At 42.5% G+C, this 22,799-nt stretch overlaps 1 protein-coding gene across 2 annotated transcripts in view; it reads right to left on the reverse strand.

The window, feature by feature from the left end:
* The window catches only part of COL24A1 (collagen type XXIV alpha 1 chain), a 384,809-nt gene that overhangs the window by 272,307 nt on the left and 89,703 nt on the right, over window positions 1-22,799 (reverse strand). For both annotated transcript variants that reach the window (XM_089684422.1, XM_089684421.1), the window contains exons 3-4: window positions 12,789-14,041; window positions 1,432-1,485 (exon numbers count right to left, since the gene is read on the reverse strand). In XM_089684422.1, the coding sequence (XP_089540548.1) occupies window positions 1,432-1,485; window positions 12,789-14,041 (1,307 nt within the window). The remainder of the gene's footprint in view (window positions 1-1,431; window positions 1,486-12,788; window positions 14,042-22,799) is intronic.

A 22,799-nucleotide genomic window follows, 5' to 3' on the forward strand; every position in this document is an offset into this window, starting at 1 on the left:
TATCTCCTAAACATGCAGTGTTTCAGAAATATTCACAATTTCTGCAGCCGGTGATGTCACCGGAGCACGCACACTGAGCTTTGAATTGAGGGAATACTGAATGTGCCATCAATCTAGAGCGCGGTGTCACAGCCATGACTCCCAGGCTCATGCGTAAGTGTGACGTCATCACGTTTCAGCTATTCAAACAGTTGGAGCCTGCAAACCGGAAAGAAGGCCGGGTGAAGATGGAAGCCCTGTCAGCAGTAATAGAGCACCGCTGGAGGGATCCTTTTTACAGGTAGGTTTGTTGTAATGTACTAGTAGTATGTCCTTGCAGTGGGCAGTTTTTTTTTTCTTAAAAGCAGAGTTCTGGCTCCCGCCACCTCCCCCCAAAAAAATTAAAAGCCAACAGCTAGCTGCTGACTAAGGGAAACTGGCAGTGAAACCTGCTCTGTGCTTTGTGAATGGGCCGCAGTCCTCTGAGACCTTGGAAGTATCCCAGAGGTCTGCAGAGGGGAAAGTCAAAACCAGGTACCCGTTCCCCCTTCTCCCTCAAAAGGTGCCAATTGTGGCAGTGGAGAATGGAGGGGGGGAGGCAGAAAAGCAGAGCTTCCAATTTTGGATGGAACTCCACTTTAAGAAGGCTTTATACTATCACTTTAATGACTATAAAACTCCATTAATTTGTGCATTTTATTTTTGTCTAGAGTTCAGCATCAACACATATAAAAGATATCAGTTAATACATTTCTGTAATCATTAGTACATCCTGGTCCTACCCGCAACTAGACAGTCCAGTGCGGCACTTGAGCAGAGATTGGGTCCTATGAGGCTACAAATGTTTTCCAGTAGCAATATACAATATATATAATTCTGCCGTCAAATGATTTTGTAGCGTGCCACACCCCCTCTACGCATTAACCAATTACAAATGCCAAAAACTGGCTTATTGGGGCTTTTGGGGTGCTTTAATCTATTCTAAAGACCTCAAGTAAAATGAATAAATACATATATATTTATATTGATATCTTACTTGAAATATTTTGAGTAGATGAAAGCATATCCAAAGTCCCATTCAGGTATTTGTACCAACTGACTGCACACAAGATTTTCACACCCGAATTCATCACCTCTATTTTAGAGTTGGGTATGTTCCATCATATTTTTACATATTTATCCACTGATGTTGTTAAAAGCACTTTTGCATTACTAAGACATGTAATTTATGTTCTACAGTCCTTTAGGTTAAATAAAAACCTCTAATCTCATCCTGCTGACACGTAAACTTAAGTTTATGTTGGAAAAATCACACAGTCACCACTTAGATTTTCCGACAAGTCATACATTCCAGCGTTTAAAAACTCTGTTCACCAAGGATAACTGAAATGAAATCTATTAGCAGGTAGTAGGAAGAAAACAGATGTGAAACGTGATATGCCAATTACTCACCCTTGGACCTCTTTTCCCTGGGGGACCTGGTAAACCGGGAGGACCTGGAGGACCCTTGAGAGACAGAGAAACACAGGCATGTTAGTGAGAGTCTAGGAATGAGTAAGCTCCAGTGTCTCGAGTTTAAATCCCAAACTATCAATTATCAACACCTTCTAACCTTGCAGGAAGATCACAGAGAGCAGACTCAAAGCTCCCACTTTCAGCTGAAAAAAAGGCCAGGCACTCAATGCTACACAGAACACACTGATCCCTATTGAGGACTGTGGAATGCCGGTTTATTTTCTGCAAGGAAATGGTGGGCTTTCAATATTCACAAATTATCTAGATCAATAAATAAATGTAACTGTTACGGACCATTAACTGGATCACATTTCAGCTCCTGAACTTTCCCACTGTGTACACCAGAAGGCCTGTTTATAAAGATTTATAGTTACTATGCTGTCTTCGTCCCATTTTTTCATTCATTTGCCAATTCCCTTTTCTTCAGTGATCGAATTACATGTTTCCTTTCATTATTATTTCATCCAACATTTCAATAGTTTTCCTATATTCTTGTGATTTACAATTTAAGGGCTCTTTAACAGGGGGAGGTAATGCCCACTCCCTCTTTCCCTCATATCCCCCAGCTGCCCACCTGAATCCCAACAATACAGCCAGACAGGGCTGTACACATGCTGTGGTTGTGATGCTTTGCAGATTTCGAAGTAGGTACCACCTGTCAAAGTCGCCCATTGAATTGAATGGGGCCACTTTGCAACTGCAAATGCTTGGCTCATAGTCATGGCCCCGTCCCACAATGTAAAATTGGCACAAAAACCAGGGCAGCAGTGCTATCTGAATGCCTGTCATCTACTGCTATACCGTCCTCTGAAAAGTCATCCACTGCAAATTTTCAGAGGGCAGCAAGCATTACTGCAAATGGGACAGAGACTTTAGGGACCATTCACACCAAGGTGCTAATATATTGATATGTGCTGACGATGTGTGTTGTGCAACACAGCCCAATGCATCTGGTGTAAATGGACTCTAAAGCTGGACTCCAGGCACAAAATACACAGGTGAAGTTCTTTGATATTTTTTATTTGTTATATGTCTTTATATACAGTAGTTCTGACAATTTATGCAGTACTTTATATACAGTGTATTGTACTTTCACATCAGTCTCTGCCCTCCAGGAGCTTACAGTGTTAGGTCCCTTACTCACATGTATATACTGGGGCTAATTTAGACAGGAGCCAATAATAAACTTACCAGCATGTCTTTGGAGTGTGCGACAAAACCACGGGCAGCACAGTGGCTAAATGGTTAGTACTTCTGGCTGGCAGTACTAGGGTTGTTGGTTCAACTCCAAACCAGGGCACCACCTGCTTGGAGCTCCCCTGCCACATTCCATAGACATGCTGGTAGGTTAATTGGCTCCTGTCTAAATTAGCCTTAGTATGTGTATGTATGAATGTGAGTTAAGAACTTTAGATTGTACGCCCCTTGAGGGTTAGGGACTGGTGTGAATGTACTATATATATATATATGTAAAGCACTGTGTAAATTGATGGCACTACATAAGTACCTGTAATAAATAATCAGAGTACCCTGGGTAAACCCACACAAGCAACTTCATTGAGGTAGTGTACTGTTTGGGTTATGAGGGCCCCAGTGCTTTAAAACAGGAGAACAGAATGAAATATATATATGCCTCTTGTTTGTTGGGGTGGGTGGTAAAAGCACATGATTGTGCTGCATTTTTAGCTGCAAAGGCAGCTAATGGGGGTGTACACATGCCTAAGCAAGAATTAAATCCCCTCTCACATTTGATGGACCCCCTCCACACGTTTTCAATGGGATCACGCTGCAACCACATGCAATGCACGCTGTTGGGGCACAGTGCTGTGGACTTTTAGGGGCTAACACAGGCTGTGAAGAGGTGACATAAAACCTCCACACTGCCGGTCAAATGACCTCTGCACACTATAGCTTCATATACACTGGGGCTTTTATAAATTCTTTTCTCCGGACAGGAGAAAAGCAGCTTCACAAACATGACTAAGCCACGTTTTTGCAAATGTGTTTATGTGCCTCAAGTGCTGGGGCGTTTACTTAATTGGCCAGAATATTGATTTATTCTGGCCATTGAAATGCAATGAAAAATGCTCTAGCGCTTAGGCACATTTAGGCGCGTTTACCCACATTTAGGTGTGTCAGGCGTTTTTTATGCTCAAAATCTCCTCTCCTGAACATGACTTTGGTGGCTTTTATCTGCTCCTATACTCCTGTAAACGCCTATAGTGTGCATGGACACATAGGCTAACATGGAGGGGTGTTTAGTGATTCAAACGCCTGTAAAAGCAGCGCGCATGAGGCTTATATCTGTTATAGCACACCGTTCTTATCTTGGACTACAGAATGATGAGCATTTATGTTGCACAGTTCTGAATTTGGGAGTAGTTTGAGTAGTTTAGCAAAAGAGACTACTGGGGTAGGGCTGACACCACTCAGTCAACAATCATTTTGTGTGTTGCCGGCCCACAGCAGGGTTTAGGTGTTAAGTGAATTTCTGGCAGCTCAACAGGTACTTTTCTGTACTTGGAGGGTCTCTACAGCTTCCCAAACACTGATCCAGCAAGGACCAGCCAAGTTTTGATCAGCTCCCCAGCTCAACAAAAGTTGATGAATTGACTTCTGACAAAGGGACAATTTGGGCAATTTTTTCAAACAGCGGCTGTAGTTAATCAGTCCTGAGAAGGGAGTCAATGCTAAATGTTTCCAATGTGGTGGTGACAAAGAAAACAGTTTTTGTATTTTCTAATTTTCTTTTATATTTTGAAAAGGACAGAATCTCAGTTGTTCTAGTTTTTCCTGTCCCTCAGTGACCCCATTCCTGTCATTTCTTCTCCTGGTGTTCCCCCAGTGGAGTCTGAAGCAGCAATAAACTTTCTAGAGCCTCTAAGCCTTCCTTGTTTTATTTAAAAGTTAAAAAGAAATAAATGTTGGGGTCGGGCTTTAATGATATGCAATGCATGCATAATTGCCAAGAGCTCGGCTTTAAATAATAACTCATGAAGACAACACAAATGATCTCATCTAGAGATCTGTAGTAAGATTTGAAAAACATGCTGTTGGAAGACCTGGAGGATCGAAGTTCAGCACCACTGAAGCAGACAGTGACAACGAGCAAAAAAAGTGGTCACTATCACAATCCCGACACTTAGGAAAATGGTTCAGAATCAATCATAGTGTGCATTACTATCGCAGGTCCGGCAAGAGTAGAGTGAGGACAGCCACCTCTCCCACCATCTGCCTCTACACACAGCCGTATGACAGGTCCAGACACATTCCATAGCCAGCTCCAACTGATTCAGAACTTTATGTGCTTTCTTGACTGTCCTGGCTGTCAAGTTGGTGCCCAGCCTTTCCAAATTCAGTGGATTTAATCTTTGGATTGAAGGGAAGATTTGGACATTTTCACAGTTGGAAGATTGAAGAGTGAGGACTATAATTTTTTAATTTTTTCATTTTTATTTTGGATTTTCAATTTTGAATTTGGGACTTTATTATGGACATTATGGTAGTAGTATGAGATTGTGGGAGAGGGTGTGTGTTTACGTAGATTATTGAAAAGGATTATGATATTTGCACTTTCAAGGGTGAAAGTTTGACTTTTCTGGGGGAAGTTATAGAGTTTCTGTTTTATTAAAGTATACAGATTAGCTGTTCTGACTTTACCTGCTGCATGCTTGTTCCAAAGCCGGAGACAGACAAACAAATAGCATTTTCTGAAGGAGCTTAATAACAAAAAGTTATTTTGTTTTGTTTATAACAGCTGTAAAGTAACTGGACTGGACTAGCGTTTAATCTAGGCATCAAATTCCTATGGCCTCCTTTGCAAGGGTGACTACATGCATACACTGGATTCCAGTGGCAGGAATCAGCAGAGTCTTTCGGTTGGGATGATAGGTGTATGTGAACAGCAGCGGCCGTGCAGCCTGTAAAAAGCAATGACAGGCTGTGAAGAGCCGTCGCTGTTCACATGTATCTGCACAATCAGCAGTTACATGAGGTTAGGGAAGGATGAGAGATCCTGGACTGATAAATCCAGGCTCAGACATCCATCCCTAACTGAATGTAACTGTTGTGGAGATACATGTGAACAGCGATGGATCCTCTCAGCCTGTCATTGCTTTGTGCAGCCTGAGCAGCTGCTGCTGTTCACATACACCTGTCACCCGTCACCCCAGCCACAAGAATCCACCAATTCTTGCCACTGGAATTTGGTGTAAGCATGTAATCATTTGTGTGCCTATCATAAAGCTATTATGCAAAAAATGGGACTTTAAAGGTAGCAAATTATTAAAGCTGAATTTTAGGAATGGCATTTTCTACATAGTTACATTGGTCCAGGTTGGACCAAGGTAAACATGAATGTACCATACCTGTGGGATCCACATAGAAGCTGGAAATCACTGTAGTAGACAGCACTACTCCACTGATCTCCACTAGTTTCTGGGTCCTGTGCCGGGCAGCTGCCCTACTGCATTATGAACACAGGAGGCCACTCAATCGGCATGGCTACCATTCAGGGAACAGTTTGCATTTTCTCAATGAATGCAAAGCATTCTGTGATTAGAAAAGCTGACGGACAGTCACGTCATGATCTCAACCTCATCCAATCAGTGAACACTTTGCATTCACTGAAAAAATGCAAAGTGTTCTCTGAGTGGCGCCCATGCTGAGCGGGCAACCTCTGCTGCATTATTTTTGCGTACGTATTTTGTTCATGAAATCACAAATTGCAAAAATACCATTACATGTTTTAATTTGTCACAAAGGTATCATCAATTAGCATAACCTCCAATCGAACGATATTCAAATTATTACAGCAATGAGACATAATTGATTCGGCCAAGTATGAGGTTTTGAGATAATTGGAGGTTATCTATGGCTATGGACAAAAAAATATGACCTGTACTTTTTTTTTTACCATAGCACACCACAATGCTTGGCATGTGCGTTGTGGTGTGCTGAAGCACAGATGCATTGCTGCTCACTGTACCTGTGAGTTGGGGTACCATCCTAAATGAATGCACAAAGTGTATGTGTTAAGGCGTGTTGGGGTGACAAGCAGTAAAACATGTCAAACCAGCCTAAAAAAACTGTTTCAAAATTTTTACTGCTGAATTCTTTCTGAACTTGCCTGGCTATCTCTTGACGCAATGGGGGTTATTTACTAAAACTGGAGTGCAAAAACTGGTGCAACTCTGCCTAGAAACCAATCAGCTTCCAGTTTTTATTGCCAAAGCTTTATTAAACAAGCTGATTGGCTACCATGCACAGCTGCATCATATTCTGAGTGCACTAGTTTTAGTAAATTTCCCCCTGTGCTTTCTGTGTATTTGGCCCAGAACATACATGAAGCTAGAAATATCAAAACTGCTGATCTGTATCCTTGTTCTGAGTCAGTGATTCAAAATTGACTGAAGCCATCGGATTAATATAACAGACTAACAACCAGCATTGTGGGAGAGTTTCATTAATGCCAGTCAATGTATTTTCTCAGTCCAGCTTCCCTTTAATGACAGGTGGTGGGTTTGGTGTTGGCAGACAGCCCTATTCAGGTGTCATGAACGCAGCAGACACAGGATATTAGTCACAATCCCCCTGCATATTCCATGCTGATATATAGCTTAGAGCTATGTCTCCGCATATACATTCTTCTCTGCTAGGCACAGGCTGAACCTGTAGTTTATCTGCCTTCACAGATCACCAGTATTTATCTACCGCTCTCGAAGACAGAAACAATGATTCGTTTTAGAGCTAAAATACAGGTGCAAATACTATGTGACTTGATCTTCTCATAATGTATTTTTCCATATTTATGGACCTTTACTGGGAAATTACTATTGCAATGTTTTAGATCAGTGGGGTTCAGGCAACCATCTAGGCCAGCCCTTCTCAACCACTCTACCCCAGAAGAACCCTTGAAATAATTTTCAGGGCTCAGGCAGCCCCTAGTAAGATTAGTCCATTGGGGATGATTGGGAAAAGCCAGCTAAGTCTGGTGATTAGTGGGAAGAATGTTCCTCCTTTCAGTGTTGGTCAGATCGCCACCCCTGCAGTCATGTTGATAGTCCTGGCAATTGGTGTTGGACCAGGGGCTGTGTAGACATCATCAGATGGGAGGTCAATTGGAAGCAGTTTAAGGAATCCCCTAGCAACTTCTTGAGGAACCCTAGGCTTCCACGGAACCCTGTTTGAGAATGGCTAATCTAGGCATTGCACGCATTGCTGTTCCAGCCTTAAGGAAAGCATGGGGTTCTGACTTGTGAACTGTAACCCTGCCAATTGTACACAGGGCTGCTGTTAGAAACCATGGGGCCCCATACAGCCAACCTGACAGCCCCCCCCCCAAAAAAAATCCTATAGTGTGCTTTCAGCTGTCAATGTGTCAATGGAAAGGAGAACTGTGGGGATGGGGACACACAGGGGGGCCTGGGCAGCAGGGGGAAACATATGGTGCACAGGGAAGGTGATGGGTGAAGCAAGGGCCAATTACTGGAACTGATTCCCTGTATGGCTCTCTCTGCAGCAGCTGAAATCCTGCGGGAGGGGGAGGAGAAGGAGCCAGCTTTCAGCTGCTGCAGAGAGACATACAGAGGAACAGTTCCAGTAATTGCCCCCCTGCTGTGCCTATCACCCTCCCTGCCCACATCCAATTCACCAAGCTGCCTGGGCCCCCCTGCTGGCCAGGGCCCTGTACAGGAGGACTGGTGGTGCCTCATTATCCACGGTCATGATTGCACAGCTCAAAATAATAAAATAAATGATGCAAAAGAGCATATGTATAAGGAATCATTTCTGCAACCCAGCCTCTGTATTCTGTTTCTAGGCTTGACCTTCTAGATGTTTCGGCTTTCACCTTCTGATCCACCTGACCTGCAGCCTGGCTTCCATTGTTCCTCTTGTTTGTCTGTGTTCCTCCTGCTTTCAGCTTTCTGTCTGTGTTGCAATTGCCAGAACACAGGCTGCTTTGACTTGCTCACTGTTCAGATAACATGTTCATAGCTTTAGTGGCTTGTCACCGAACCAACTGTCACTAGTGATACAGAGTCTACACGTAGCACTGTAGACATTCGGGATCAATATTATTTCATGATGTCTTTCATCTCTGCAGCCCTTAGCTTGACTGTACGTTTACTGGTAATTATTATCCTGACTGGCATGTTTCCATGTGCACCATAGTTTTAAAAACAGCAAAGTAAAAATTCTGGGGTATTCATGAAGATAACTGTACCCATAGTGCTCATTTTCAATTGTAGGAGTTAATTTGATCAACAAATAAAACTGTTAGGATATGAGCACGACGTCACCATGTAGGCTCTTTCCTCCACTCTTAGGAAAGGGTATAGTGAACACTACTAATTCCATTGAGCCCCAGGGCTTTTTTTCTAAAAAAAAAAAAAATAGGTGCAAGAACTTCCCCCTTCTGAGTCACTTCTTGTCTATGCCCCTATATCCACTTCCAAGCACCGTCTCTTAGTTCCACACCCTACCCATCACCCAGGACTGTTCCTTTTAGAGAATATAGAGCCAACTATAATTTTGTGGTGCTAAACAATTTGTATTACATTTGTTAATGATAGCAAGAAAAGCAGTAAAATAGATCCTTTGCGGCCAGCAGCAATAGGCCCCCCTGCAGCAACAATAGATTCCCCAGAAACAAAAGACCCCTGCAGGAAAATACAACCCCCAACAGCAATAGACCCCCAGCAGCAACAACATATCTGTAGGCAGCTAACATCAACAGACCCTCCGGCAGCCAGCATCAAACTCCTACTTCAGTAGTAGATCCCTTCCAGCAACAATAGATCCCTTCCAATAGCAATACATCCCCCAGCAGCCAGCATCAATAGACCTTCCAGCATACGCCAGCACCCCTTGCCATTACATACTTTCAGTGCTGGAGGTAGTGAAACTGTGTTCCCCCGCTTTTCCACTGAAAAAAAGCCCTGTTGAGCCCTATATTGAGGAAGGTATCACCACAGATGACTGCATTCACATGACCTAAATCAGGGGTCTCCAAACTTTCTAAACAGAGGACATGTTTGCAGGATTTATGGGGGACGGATTTTAGCCAGTGGAGGGTAGAAAAAAATCCCACCATCAGTGGTAGTAAATAATGTCTCACACTTGGTGGTCAATGAGGGTTAAAAAATTACATATTGCCTGTGGTCAGTAGGAGGAAGAATTGTGCCCTATCATTGGTGTCAGTGGGAGGAATAGTGCCCCATCACTTGTATCAGTGGGGGAAATAGTACCCCATCATTGGTATCAGTGGTAGGAATACTGTCCCATCATTGGTATCAGTGGGAGAAATAGTGCCCCATCATTGGTATCAGTGGGAGGAATACTGTCCCATCATTGGTATCAGTGGGAGAAATAGTGCCCCATCATTGGTATCAGTGGGAGGAATAGCCCCCATCATTGGTATCAGTGGGAGGAATAGCCCCCATCATTGGTATTAGTGGGAGGAATAGCCCCCATCATTGGTATCAGTGGGAGGAATAGCCCCCATCATTGGTATCAGTGGGAGGAATAGCCCCCATCATTGGTATCAGTGGGAGGAATAGCCCCCATCATTGGTATCAGTGGGAGGAATAGCCCCCATCATTGGTATCAGTGGGAGGAATAGCCCCCATCATTGGTATCAGTGGGAGGAATAGAGAACATTGTTGGTATCATGGAAAGGAACAGTGCCCAATTGTTGGTGTTGGTGGGATTAATGGCACCCCATCATTGGTACTAGTGGAAGGAATTATGCTATGCTGTTGGTCTCAGAATAGTGCCCCAAGGGCCAGATAAAGGCTAGCAAAAGACTGCATATGGCGTGCAGGCCGCAGTTTAGAGACCACTGACCTATAGAATACATGTCCAACTTAGGGACTACGTTCACCTTTTCCAGAAAATAACTTGTGCAGTCAAAGGGCTCCAATAGATATTAGAAACAAACTGTGCAGCTATTACCTACTGGGACTTCTAGACTATGGGCTATTTTCTGGAAAAGGTACAGGCATGGAAGGTATGTGTGTATCTGCGGAGGTTCGAGTACTTTAGTCTCAGAGGGAGAAAGGGAAATAAGTATGAATTGTTTAAAAGTGCAATTATGTTTTAAAGCCTAACTTCCCTTTTCTCAGGTTTGGAAATGTTTGGAAAGGGTTGGAATTTTGTCCAATTTAAAAACTGTAATTTTCCCCGCAGAAGGCATTCTGCCTCCTTTCCTAGTCTGTCTGACACCTGTCACCTAAAAAATAAGGGAAAGTCTACCTCAGGGGGACACAAACAGCAATAAAATTCTGACAGAGGTTCTAAACCTCCCTCACTCTACTATAACCATTTTATGGCTGTCTGGACCCATGATGATAGGATTTCCTGTCATTTCATGTTCTATTTAGTACCCATCGTTGGATTGGAATGGGGAAGGTTTTCTTTCATGTCCTGTTATGTTAAAAGTGAGGCAATATCTACAAAATGAATGCGGGCTATAGGCAGCAATATAAAGTTGAAGGAGGTCCTAACCCTTCCCTACTGTGTCTAAAACTACCAGCAAACAAGTTTTGGTTGGAGTTTAGCATTGATCCTTGTTGCAGGATGGGTAAATAGATCTTAAAGCAAACAATACGGGCAAAAGAAAAATATCCAAGCCCTCCTCTCAATAATTAAAAGGTGACAATTCTTGCAGTATTCAGATTGTATCTGAAGTTATCATTCACCCTAAATGAGCCTCACTCTCTCAGTTTGGAATGTGTTTATCTTGTTGGTGGGCAAGTTGCCTAAATCTGTCACACTGTAAATTATGACCTTTCAAAGGCCTACCTACCCTGCTTTCTAAAACCTTGTAGAACTGTACCAATGCTTTTTTTTTTAAAGGACTTAAAGTGGTAGTAACTTTTATGGCTTTAGGATGGAGTTGCCAGGATGGAGGACATTATAAGGTGATGAGGGTTAAAGCCAAGCATGTCCTGATTCAAGGCTACACATAACAACAGCAAACAGATCCCTGGTGTGTAATTTATCTCATATCTACCAGCTTTTTACATTTAGCACTGTACATTTTTACATCGTGGAGATTTTGGCACTTTCATATGTGAGAAAAAACTATTTAGAAAATTTGGCAGGCTTTCTCAAAAGGAGCCAGAAAACAAAGCCACCCCAATGATAATTATAAAAAGGGAAGGGGCAGAAAGGAGGTGTTGGACTGTATGAGTCATTGTTTGTTCTGCAGTTCATTATAGTAATAATTTCACACATTCCCTGGGATGACAAAACTGTGTCAGAGAAGTGTGTAGTGTAGAGCTGGCGCTAGCCACTCTCTTTAATCTGAGCTTCATAAATTAAGAATGAAAAATGCTCCACTGCCTCTTGAAATACTTGGCACTACTGTAAGGAGATATGAGACATCTGAACGAACGTTCCAAAGAAAAAAAAAAAAATGACTATCTCTTTGTGGAGCCAATAATGATGCTACATTGAACAGAAGCCAGTACCTTGTCACACATTAAACATTTCAAAATTGTTTCCACTAGCATTAAGTCAAAGTGACTTGCTGATTTAAAGCATATCTAATCTCCAAAATGTTATATATTGCAGCTTATAACTCCCTAGATGTGTTGGTTCACTCGTTTCATTTTTACTTTACCTTATTGTATCTTTGAAGGGGGCAATTGTTGTCACTCTAGGCTGCTCTCTGATTGGGGTCACTAAACCCTCTCTTCCTTTCCTCGTTTCTATTATATATAGAGGTGGGAATTCTTCAGCAATTTACAGAAGGTAACTGGCAAATCTAATATGGAAGTTATAATAACAATGGAATTTTGAGAAGAAAAATAAATTTTTTTTTTGCAGAAATTTTATTTAGCCTGGGAAAAGAAAACTACTGAAGATCACCACATCCAAGAACTGCAATATTTAAAATTTTTTGGTTTTGGGTATGTTTTTTTTAAATGTCATAAGCAAAAGTGTTTACATTCACCTGTCCCTATTCCCATTCATCTGACCTTCACTGTCTTGCAGACCGACATCCCTGACATGTCTGACACAGTTATGGGTGTGTCACATGCCTGGTCCATCGTCTATGGTTCCTCATGGAACAGTACACTGTAGTAATGTAGCTGTCAATGGAAAAAACCACACCATGCAGCAGGGGACACAGGCATTTGACATTCCCAAAAGTGTTGATTCTTCAGATGGACTCCAGTGAAGATCATAAAAATGGAAGATAAGACAGGTGAGTATAAACCCTCTTCCCTTGCAGGTCCAGCTTTTTGATAGTGAGTTGATTTAAATAACAAAAATAGTGTACTTACTGGAGGCCCTGGGTCCCCTTTATCTCCAACCAAATTATCCATTTCAAACAGCAAATTCAATTCCTCATAGTCGTAGTCATAGTTCTCCATGTCGATTTCATAGCTGTTTCCAGTCTCATAGTTATCTCTTTCATCAGTGTCAGGATACCAATGGTCATATTCGTTGTGTGTGTCACTCCCTTCCTGATACAACGTTCTGTTATAGATCTTCACAAATTCCATTCCTCCTTCCTGTAGTTCTTTTGTAGATTGCTTCTGGGTGCTGTTCCATGTTTTTTCATATGCCAATGTTTCTAATGGTGTTGCAGCGTTCATAGAAAAATTCCGATATTTTCTCATGGTCTCTACCGGTTTCTGATGGTTTATTTGTTTGCCTTTGTTTTTGCTATTAGATGTTTTGTTATATCTTGATTGAGCAATGGCAGCTTCAAGTGCCGATTCACCATGGCTCATTGAAAGATTCTTAAGAGGGTCATTTTGCTGCCAATGTAGTGAGGTAACATTTGTTAACAGATCCGGTTGTTTGTCAGTGGCTGATTTAGACTTTGTTTGTGTTTCATCCTTTGTATTTACATTATTTTCCCCATGTGCAGAAGAGAATGGTTGCTCTAGGTTTTCAGGTTGAGATCGATACGTATCAGCGTGACGACATTGCTTCCGCACATAAAGACAATAATTGGCAGATGCTTCTGCCGAAGGCATAATCTCAAGTTGGCATATTGCTCCCTCGAACGGAACAGATTGAGGTGCCATCCTTCCTAAAGTAAACGTGCTGCCCGGACTAAGTGTCTGTATATCAAATGCAGACTCCTTGCTAAAGTACTTCTCTCCACATTCTGCAAACAAGGATACGGACTTGGCTCCAACACCGATGGTAAAATTGTGCCACTGTCCATCTTGAACTGAATAGTCAAATGTAACAGACTGTTTTCCTCCTGTATGTACAACTACCTTTCTCGGCAACAATTGGACACCAAAGCAAAGTCTACTTTTATTTCTAATACTGAATAGGAAAGCATTGTTTGATTTGTCCGAACGAAGACTGATCAATAAGTAAAATGGGAGTCTGAGTTTTGAAAGAATATTATTGTCTAGAAGATATTCGATGACTGTATCTCCTGTAAGAACAACCCCAGACTCTGCCAAATGAAAACCTTGACTTTCTGCAACGGCCGTCAACGGCCTGGCTGTCACTAGCCTTGGCAATATTGATAATTTCTCTCCACGGTGTAACTGTTGAACAGTGTGTATGCCTACAATAAAAAGGAAAAAAGAAATAATTACTAATTTGCATGTATAGTTTTCTAAGCATGACCCAATATGTTTACCACCATTTTTAAAATTATTCTAGCTACTTATTGAAGGTATAAGAACAAAATTCACAGCTGTGTAGAGTTTTACACAAAAATAATCTAAGATGAAATGACAGAAGCCTCTCTTTGTTAGTATTCTAGGGATTGTATTTAAGGTCATATTGAATTGTTGTGCGCAGTCCATGAAAGTACACAGTTCATCAAAATATTGCCTTGACTGACTGACACAGTATTGAAAAAAAAATAACTGATTTTCTGCTCTTCCATTGGCATGCACTGAGCAAATCTGGAAAGTGGTGTGATGGATATGACACATGCAAGTATGATGAAATATGACCATATGTCCTTATCACCAAAATATATTTAAGAAGAAAACAGTTCAAGATATTAATTCAGTACTAAAGTCTACTGTACACCTGAACAAATTTCTACCACCACTGTTTCCTTATCACCTAATTTAATATGTAATGCTGTCAAATACTTATTTAACAGCAGCTCTAGGTTTTCACTTTTCCTGTTAGATGATTTATTTATGTTCTATTATGGATGGAGAATTTTACTGTTACTAAGAGGGATACTGGAGCAGGAAAAGGTGGATGGAACACTCCCAGGACAACAAGGCCAGATTCAGAAATTATGGCAGGGAGATCTCACTGATAGAATATCCAAGATTATAAGAAGCAAAGGCCAGACGTCCCATCAGGTTCCACCTATAACCTACTGTAAGTATCATTTTTGAATTGACTGACAACTTAAAGCCATAGATGCCTCACTGACATCAACAGCCAAATGCAATATAAGATTATGAAATGTGGTTTTAATGGTCTGTTAACGATTTGAAAAGTACCTATATATAGGTTGTTTCTCCCAACAGAGCATAACTAGAAGGGTAACAAAATTTAATATATTGCAGCCACTCTATGTGGAGGTTTTCTGTAGAGAAGGAGAGCACCAGGACTGGCTGGAGCGGTGATAAGGTAAATAATACACTCTCTTCATCTTCCCCCTAGACCTAAGAAGAATTTAGTCCTTGTAGCGTGGGGTGAAAGTATATTTTGGCAAATTCCTGAAGATCACCTTTAACAAAACCAAAAAGGAGGAAATAAGAGAAATTCATTGCTAAGGTTTTCATAATTATGTGGATCAGAAGTTCTGATCTCACACTGATTTCACTTACTATGTGTTTGTTCTGGGTCAGTTTCTTTGAACGTATTAAAGGATAAGTGAACTTTCAAATAAATTGCACTGAGGAAGGAATCACACAGTTGTGTGGCAGTAACACATGTGTTGATGTGCTGTGCTGCCATTCATTTTGAATGACACCCCAATGCACCTGTGTTGCAGTGCACCAAAATATTTATTTATTTATTTATTTATTTATCGTGTTTATATAGCGCCAAAGGGTTTGCTCAGCGCTGTACAATGGGGGGGGACAATACATGAAACAGAACAGTAACATCAAACAGTACACAAGGGGTTAGAGGGCCCTACTCTTTCGAGCTTACAATCTAGGAGGGAGGGGGTAGAGGCACCGGAGGAAGCGGCTGTGGGGGATGAAGTGGTAGGAGGAGGGAAGGGCAGCGGCTGTTAGGTGAGGGTGGGGTAGGCTTCCCTGAAGAGGTGGGTTTTCAGGGAGCGCCTGAAGGTGAGGAGGGACGGTGACAGTCTGATGGATTGGGGTAGTGAGTTCCAGAGGATGGGGGAGGACCTGGAGAAGTCTTGCAGTCGTGCGTGGGAGGAGGAGACCAGGGAGCAAGATAGAAGAAGGTCCTGTGAAGAGCGAAGGGTACGGGTAGGGTGGTACCTGGGGATCAGATCGGTGAGGTAGTTAGGGGCAGTGTTGTGAATGGCCTTATAGGTCAGGGTGAGCAATTTGAATTTAATGCGTTGGGCAATGGGGAGCCAGTGGAGGGAGAGGCAGAGGGGGGTGGCAGAGGTGGAGCGGCTGGTGAGGTGGATGAGTCTGGCCGCTGAGTTCAGGATGGTCTGAAGCGGGGAGAGCCTGCACTGGGGTAGGCCGGTGAGGAGGGAGTTGCAGTAGTCCAGGCGTGAGATAATCAGGGAGTGTACTAGTAGTTTAGTGGTGTCTGGGGTAAGGAAGGAACGTATCCTGGCGATGTTCCGGAGGTGGAGCCTGCATGTGTTTGTGAGAGATTTGATATGAGGTTGAAAGGAAAGGTTTGAGTCCAGAATGACGCCAAGGACCTTGGCTTGCTGGGCGGGATTGATGGTGGTGTTGTTGGTAGTGATGGAAAGGATGGGGGGGGGGCGCGGGCTGGGGGGAAGATGAGAAGCTCGGTTTTGGAGAGGTTGAGTTTGAGGAAATTGAGCGACATCCAGTCAGAGATGTCGTTTAGGAGGTGAGTGATGCGGGCGGAGAATGAGGGGGTGAGGTGAGGGGTGGATAGGTAGATTTGAGTATCATCAGCATAGAGGTGGTAATTGAAGCCGTGGGAGTGTATGAGTTTGCCAAGGGAGGAGGTGTAGATGGAGAAGAGAAGGGGTCCAAGGACAGAGCCCTGGGGGACCCCAACAGAGAGGGGGAGAGAAGGGGAGGTGGCACCATTGTAGGTGACACTGAAGGAGCGTTGGGATAGATAGGACGAGAACCAGGAGAGAGCGGTGTCTCTGATGTCAAGGGAGAGTAGTTTATTAAGGAGGAGGGGGTGGTCGACTGTGTCAAAGGCCGCAGAGAGGTCTAGGAGGAGGAGGACAGAGTAGTCGCCTTTGGCTTTGGCGGTTAGTAGATCGTTGGTGATTTTGAGGAGGGCAGTTTCGGTGGAGTGTAGGGGACGGAAGCCGGACTGTAGTGGGTCAAGGAGGTTGTTGTCATCTAGGTGGGCGCTTAGGCGATCGAAGACCAAGCGCTCAAGGAGCTTGGAAGTGAGTGGCAGCAGGGAAATTGGTCTGAGGTTGTTGAGGTCAGTGGGGTCCAGAGAGGGCTTTTTGAGTATGGGGGTGATGTGCGCATGTTTTAGGGGGGAGGGGAATACGCCAGTAGAGAGGGAGAGATTAAAGATGTGGGTAAGGGAGCGGATGAGGGAAGAGGGGGGTGACCGGAGGAGTTGAGAGGGGATAGGGTCCAGGGGGCAGGTAGTGAGACGGGCTTCTGAGAAGACTCTGCTGACTTCCTCAGAAATACTCTTCCTCAGAAGACTCTGCTGACTTCCTCAAAATACATGGTAATGTACAGCCATGCATTGTTGTGTGTTGTGTTACTTAACTTGGTGCATGCACTTTTTCTGGTACATTTTGGTGCATTGGGAAAATCATTCAAATGAAAGGGCAGCCTTAATACAATGTACACTATATTGCTGAAAGTATTGGGCTAGCCCTCCAAATCATTGGATTCAGGTGTTCCAATCACCTCCATGGCCACAGGTTTATAAAATCAAGCACCTAGGCATGCAGACTGCTTCTACAAACATTTGTGAAAGAATGGGTCACCCTCAGGAACTCAGTGAATACAAGCGTGGTACTGTCATAGGTTGCCACCTGTGCAATAAGTCCATCCATGAAATTTCCTTGCTATTAAATATTCCACGGTCAACTGTTAGTGGTATTATAACAAAGTGGAAGAAACTGAGAACAACAGCAGCTCAGCCATGAAGTAGTAGCCACTTAAAATGAGTGGGGTCAGCGCATGTGCCGATGTCGCCAACTGTCTGCAGAGTCAATAGCTAAAGATCTCCAAACTTGGCCTTTAAATTAGCACAACAGTCTGTAGAGAGCTTCATGGAATGGGTTTCCATGGCCGAGCAGCTGCATCGAAGCCTTACATCACCAAGTGCAATGCAAAGTGTCGGATGCAGTTGTGTAAAGCACACCACCAATGGACTCTAGAGCAGTGGAGACATGATCTACGGCATGATGAATCACGCTTCTCTGCCTGGCAATCCGATGAACGTGTCTGGGTTTGGCTGTTGCCAGGAGAACGGTACTTGCCTGACTGCATTGTGCTAAGCATAAAGTTTGGTTGAGGGGGGATTATGGTGTGGGGTTGTTTTTCAGGGGTTGGGCTTGGACCCTTAGTTCCAGTGAAGGGAACTCTTAAGGTGTCAGCATACCAAGATATTTTGAACAATTGTATGCTCTCAGCTGTGTGGGAACAGTTTGGGGATGGCCCCTTCCTGTTCCAACATGACTGCGCACCAGTGCACAAAGCAAGGTCCATAAAGACATGGATGAGCGAGTTTGGGGTGGAGGAACTTGACTGGCCTGCACAGAGTCCTGACCTCAACCCGATAGAACACCTTTGGGATGAATTAGAGCGGAGACTGTGAGCCAGGCCTTCTCGTCCGACATCAGTGCCTGACCCCACAAATGCGCTTCTGAAAGAATGGTCAAACATTCCCATAGACACACTCCTAAACCTTGTGGACAGCCTTCCCAGAATAATCGAAGCTCTTATAACTGCAAAGGGTGGGCCAACTCAATATTGAACCCTACGGACTAAGACTGGGATGCCATTAAAGTTCATGTGTGTGTAAAGGCAGGCGGCCCAATACTTCTGGCAATATAGTGTATGTTAAGGCTCCAAGCTGCAGACATAAAAATGCACCCTTATTCTTCCCATCCCACCTTTGCTATGCTATTCTATCCCCCTACCCCCTTCCCAAATGCATACTTACCTTGCAATAGTGCCTACAACCTCTGCTCCTTAATTATTTTCTGAAGTTACAAAGGATTTATAGAGTCATAGTTATAGTAGCGTTGGTTATAGAGTAGCACCGCTACTAGGCATTCTAGAGTCTTCCAAGCTTTACCCCAGCTGTAGGGTTATTTTTATAATAGTTTGTTGTTTATCTGTGATTGCCATTGGGATTATACAATATGAAAAAAATTCTAAACATAGTGCTTAGCAGAGTCCTTCTTTAAATATAAATATTACATGTCCCTTCCACTTGATGGAGACTCTTGTGTTGAGGTCTAGACATTGCTGAACAGAAGATATTCAAACAGTTTATATTTAGTCTTCTCTTCTGTCCAGTGAAAATTAGGTTGGAAAAAAACTGTTTATAAAACAAGACATCATTATCTGTTGCCTTATCAATAATTGCATGATGCTGTGTATACCATTTCCAGGATGTTTACCTCAATCGTCCTGGGTCCTCTTGTCGGTGGCCAGGCTGATGTAAATATTGCCTTCTGTGGCGCACTCAGAAAAAAGCCCCATAGAGGGATATTCATCAAACCAGAAATAAACAACATTAAAATAAATGTCAAGAGCTGTCAGGAGTACTTAATTGTGAAATATGCCTTTCATAATTGATGCAGCAATGGTGTACAATTATCTATGGCAACCAATCGAAAAACTAGGTATTGTCAGAAAAACAAAAGATCATTTCTAATTGGTTTCTGTGGATTACTATGCATAGGGCTTGACTTTTATTAGTTTACGTTTGTACCCTTACGTTCTTTCTAGCATTCTAGCATACAATTTAGGCATGCTACAGTGATTTTACCACATTAGTGAAGTCAAACTGCAATCTCCTACTTCTCCTCTGTTGTATGATATAGAAAAGCAGAGAGCAGGAATGGTCATGTGATCCTTCCAGTTTAGTTAGAACAGGTTCTGGGCTCACTTAACGTGTAATTACACTTTGGTTGAGAAAACAAAAACAATCCCCTATAGGTGATCTATGCTGATTGTGAGGACTTGAACAAACTTTGTTGAAGACTTCCACCTTTTTCTGCTCTGAAGAAAAAGCTGTTTGTTTTACCAAGTCCTTTACCCGCTGAATCTGAACAGGAGGGACTGGTACATTATAATCACCTGGTGCACTCTCAGTGTTATGATGAGAAAATGTTGCAGTGTTTGTGCCCCTTTAAAAATATTAAAACTTTTGGACAGTATCTCACCAAAACTGAAATTCCTATTACAAGGGATGCTTAAAATATGACTTGCATGTTAGTGCAGACTGTTGTATGATATAGAAAAGCAGAGAACAGGAATGGCTATGTGAACCTTCCAGTTTAGTTGGAACAGGTTCTGGGCTCACTTAACGTGTAATTACACTTTGGTTGAGAAAAAAACCCAAAACAATCCCCTATAGGTGATATGCTGATTGTGAGGACTTTAACAAACTTTGTTGAAGACTTCCACCTTTTTCTGCTCTAAAGAAATAGCTGTTTGTTTTACCAAGTCCTTTGCCCACTGAATCTGAATGGGAGGGACTGATACATTATAATCACCTGGTACACTCTCAGTGTTATGATGAGAAAAAGTTGCAGTGTCTGTGCCCCTTTAAAAATATTAAAACCTTTGGACAGTATCTCACCAAAACTAAAATTCCTATTACAAGGGGTGCTTAAAATATGACTTGCATGTTAATGCAGACTGTTGTATGATATAGAAAAGCAGAGAGCAGGAATGGCTATGTGAACCTTCCAGTTTAGTTGGAACAGGTTCTGGGCTCACTTAACGTGTAATTACACTTTGGTTGAGAAAAAAACCCAAAACAATCCCCTATAGGTGATATGCTGATTTTAGTGATTTTTATTATCACTAAAGAACTATAGGAAAAACTTTTACTTTTTAATTTTGGAAAGGAGAGGGTTATATTCCCTGTCAGTTGTATTTTTACATGGACTTATTTAGGTCATTATGGACCAAAACTGAAGATAGTTGCTGTTGTTCAGTTTTTAAACCATGATTACATGCAAAAGCTGCAGATAAAAAATGGGATCTGTTTTTGCATGGTGGTCAATTGTTGCTGGGGGAGGTCAGTTGTTGCTAGAAGGGATCTAATTTTGAGAGAGGGGGCCTATTGTTGCTTGGTGATGGGAGATCTGTTGTTGCTGCTTGGGGTCTAATGTTGTTGGGGGGGTTTGTTGCTGGCTGAAGGGGATCTATTTTACTACTTTTCTTGTTATCATTAACAAATTCCACACAAAATGATACTTGGCTCTGTATTCTCTAAAAGGAGTGGTACTGGGAGGTGGGTAGGAGGTGGAACCAAAGGACTGTGGTGGGGGGTGGAAACAAGGGGTGACTCAGAAGGGGGGGGGGGTCCTGCACCTATTCTATGAGAAACAAAAGCATGCAAATTGTAGTCTAAACTGGGGCTTAGGGGCATAACCCCCTCAACTTAGCATCCCACAATGTGAAGATGATATCCCAGCAGCCTTTTGGTACAAGAAAAGAACACCAAGTTTCAAGTAATCATACACATGGCCCTTGTATTTAGAGAATATTTACTTATCCTGGAGTTCAGCTTTAACATCCAGGGATACTTGTCTATACTTATTTTAAAAACCACTCATTAAACACTCCATAAAATTATATTGTTTAAAAGAATACTAACCTCAAAACTTTACTTTGTTTAGCCGTTTACTACAGGAGAGTTTATAATTTTTCACAGTGATTTATCATTCTGTATATACAATGAGCTAAGAAACAAACGTATACCTTTACCCAGGCAGCAGAACAAGTTTCTGTACTCCTTGCCTGTCACTTACCCCAAGACATCATGTTACAAGGATATTTCCTCACCATCCATTTATTGTGGGAACAGAATCAGACTTGAATCAGTGTAAACCACTTTACCATAAATGGGGCAATTTTGGGAGAAATTTGGGTCGAAAATTAGTTCACACTTGCATGTTCTCCAAAAAAAAAAAAAAAAAAAATGATCTGCGGTGGACGATCCTGCCACCTCCTGAATGCCTGTCTTTCTTTTTTATTTTGCTGAAAAGCAAATTTTAATGTGGTCAATGCACCAGGCATTTGGCTTGCAGTTACAGAGTGGCTCCATTGACTTGAATGGGTGTGTTTCATAGGCGGTGCCACCTGAAACTCAACATGCCACATTAAATTTGCTGCGGAAGGTGGTAAACCCACACTGAACTGCATGTTTTAAAGCACCCTCCTCCCCTCCCCAGCTGACTGAGTGAAAGAAGTCTTAAAAAGAAAAATCAAACCTAATTCAAATAAGACAAATTATATTACAGGATTCTAGATTTTACAAATGATTTACAGTTGTGGCCAAAATTATTCAACCCCCACTGAAATTGAGTGTTTTGGCCAGTTTGACATTGCTTTTGATCATTCAGTCATCTTGCTTACATTTACATTAAAGAGGCACTTGTAGGTCAGACAAATATAACATAACAGTTATAATGAAATAACCACAAATGTCTTTTCTGTGCTCACAGCATTATCAGTTTTATTCAACCCCCAAGTGACATTCAATCTTAGTACTTAGTACAGCATCCTTTTACAGTTATAACAGCTTTTAAACGTGAAGCATAGCTTGACACAAGTGTCTTGCAGCGATCTACGGGTATCTTCGCCCATTCTTCATGGGCAAAGGCCTCCAGTTCAGTCACATTCTTAGGCTTGCGCACTGCAACTGCTTTCTTTAAGTCCCACCAGAGGTTCTCAATCGGATTTAAGTCTGGTGACTGCGATGGCCACTCCAAAATGTTCCAGCCTTTCCTCTGCAACCATGCTCTAGTGGACTTGGAGGTATGCTTGGGATCATTGTCCTGTTGAAAGGTCCAACGTCTCCCAAGCCTCAGGTGTGTGACGGACTGCATCACGTTTCCATCCAATATCTCCTGGTACTGAAGAGAATTCATGGTACCTTGCACACGCTGAAGCTTCCCTGTACCTGCAGAAGCAAAACAGCCCCAAAGCATGATTGACCCTCCACCATGCTTCACAGTAGGCAAGGTGTTCTTTTCATCATAGGCC

Source organism: Staurois parvus, unplaced genomic scaffold (genome assembly GCF_062004578.1).
Source record: "Staurois parvus isolate SC_StPar_1 unplaced genomic scaffold, SC_StPar_1.0 ptg000347l, whole genome shotgun sequence".
NCBI classification, from domain to species: domain Eukaryota; kingdom Metazoa; phylum Chordata; class Amphibia; order Anura; family Ranidae; genus Staurois; species Staurois parvus.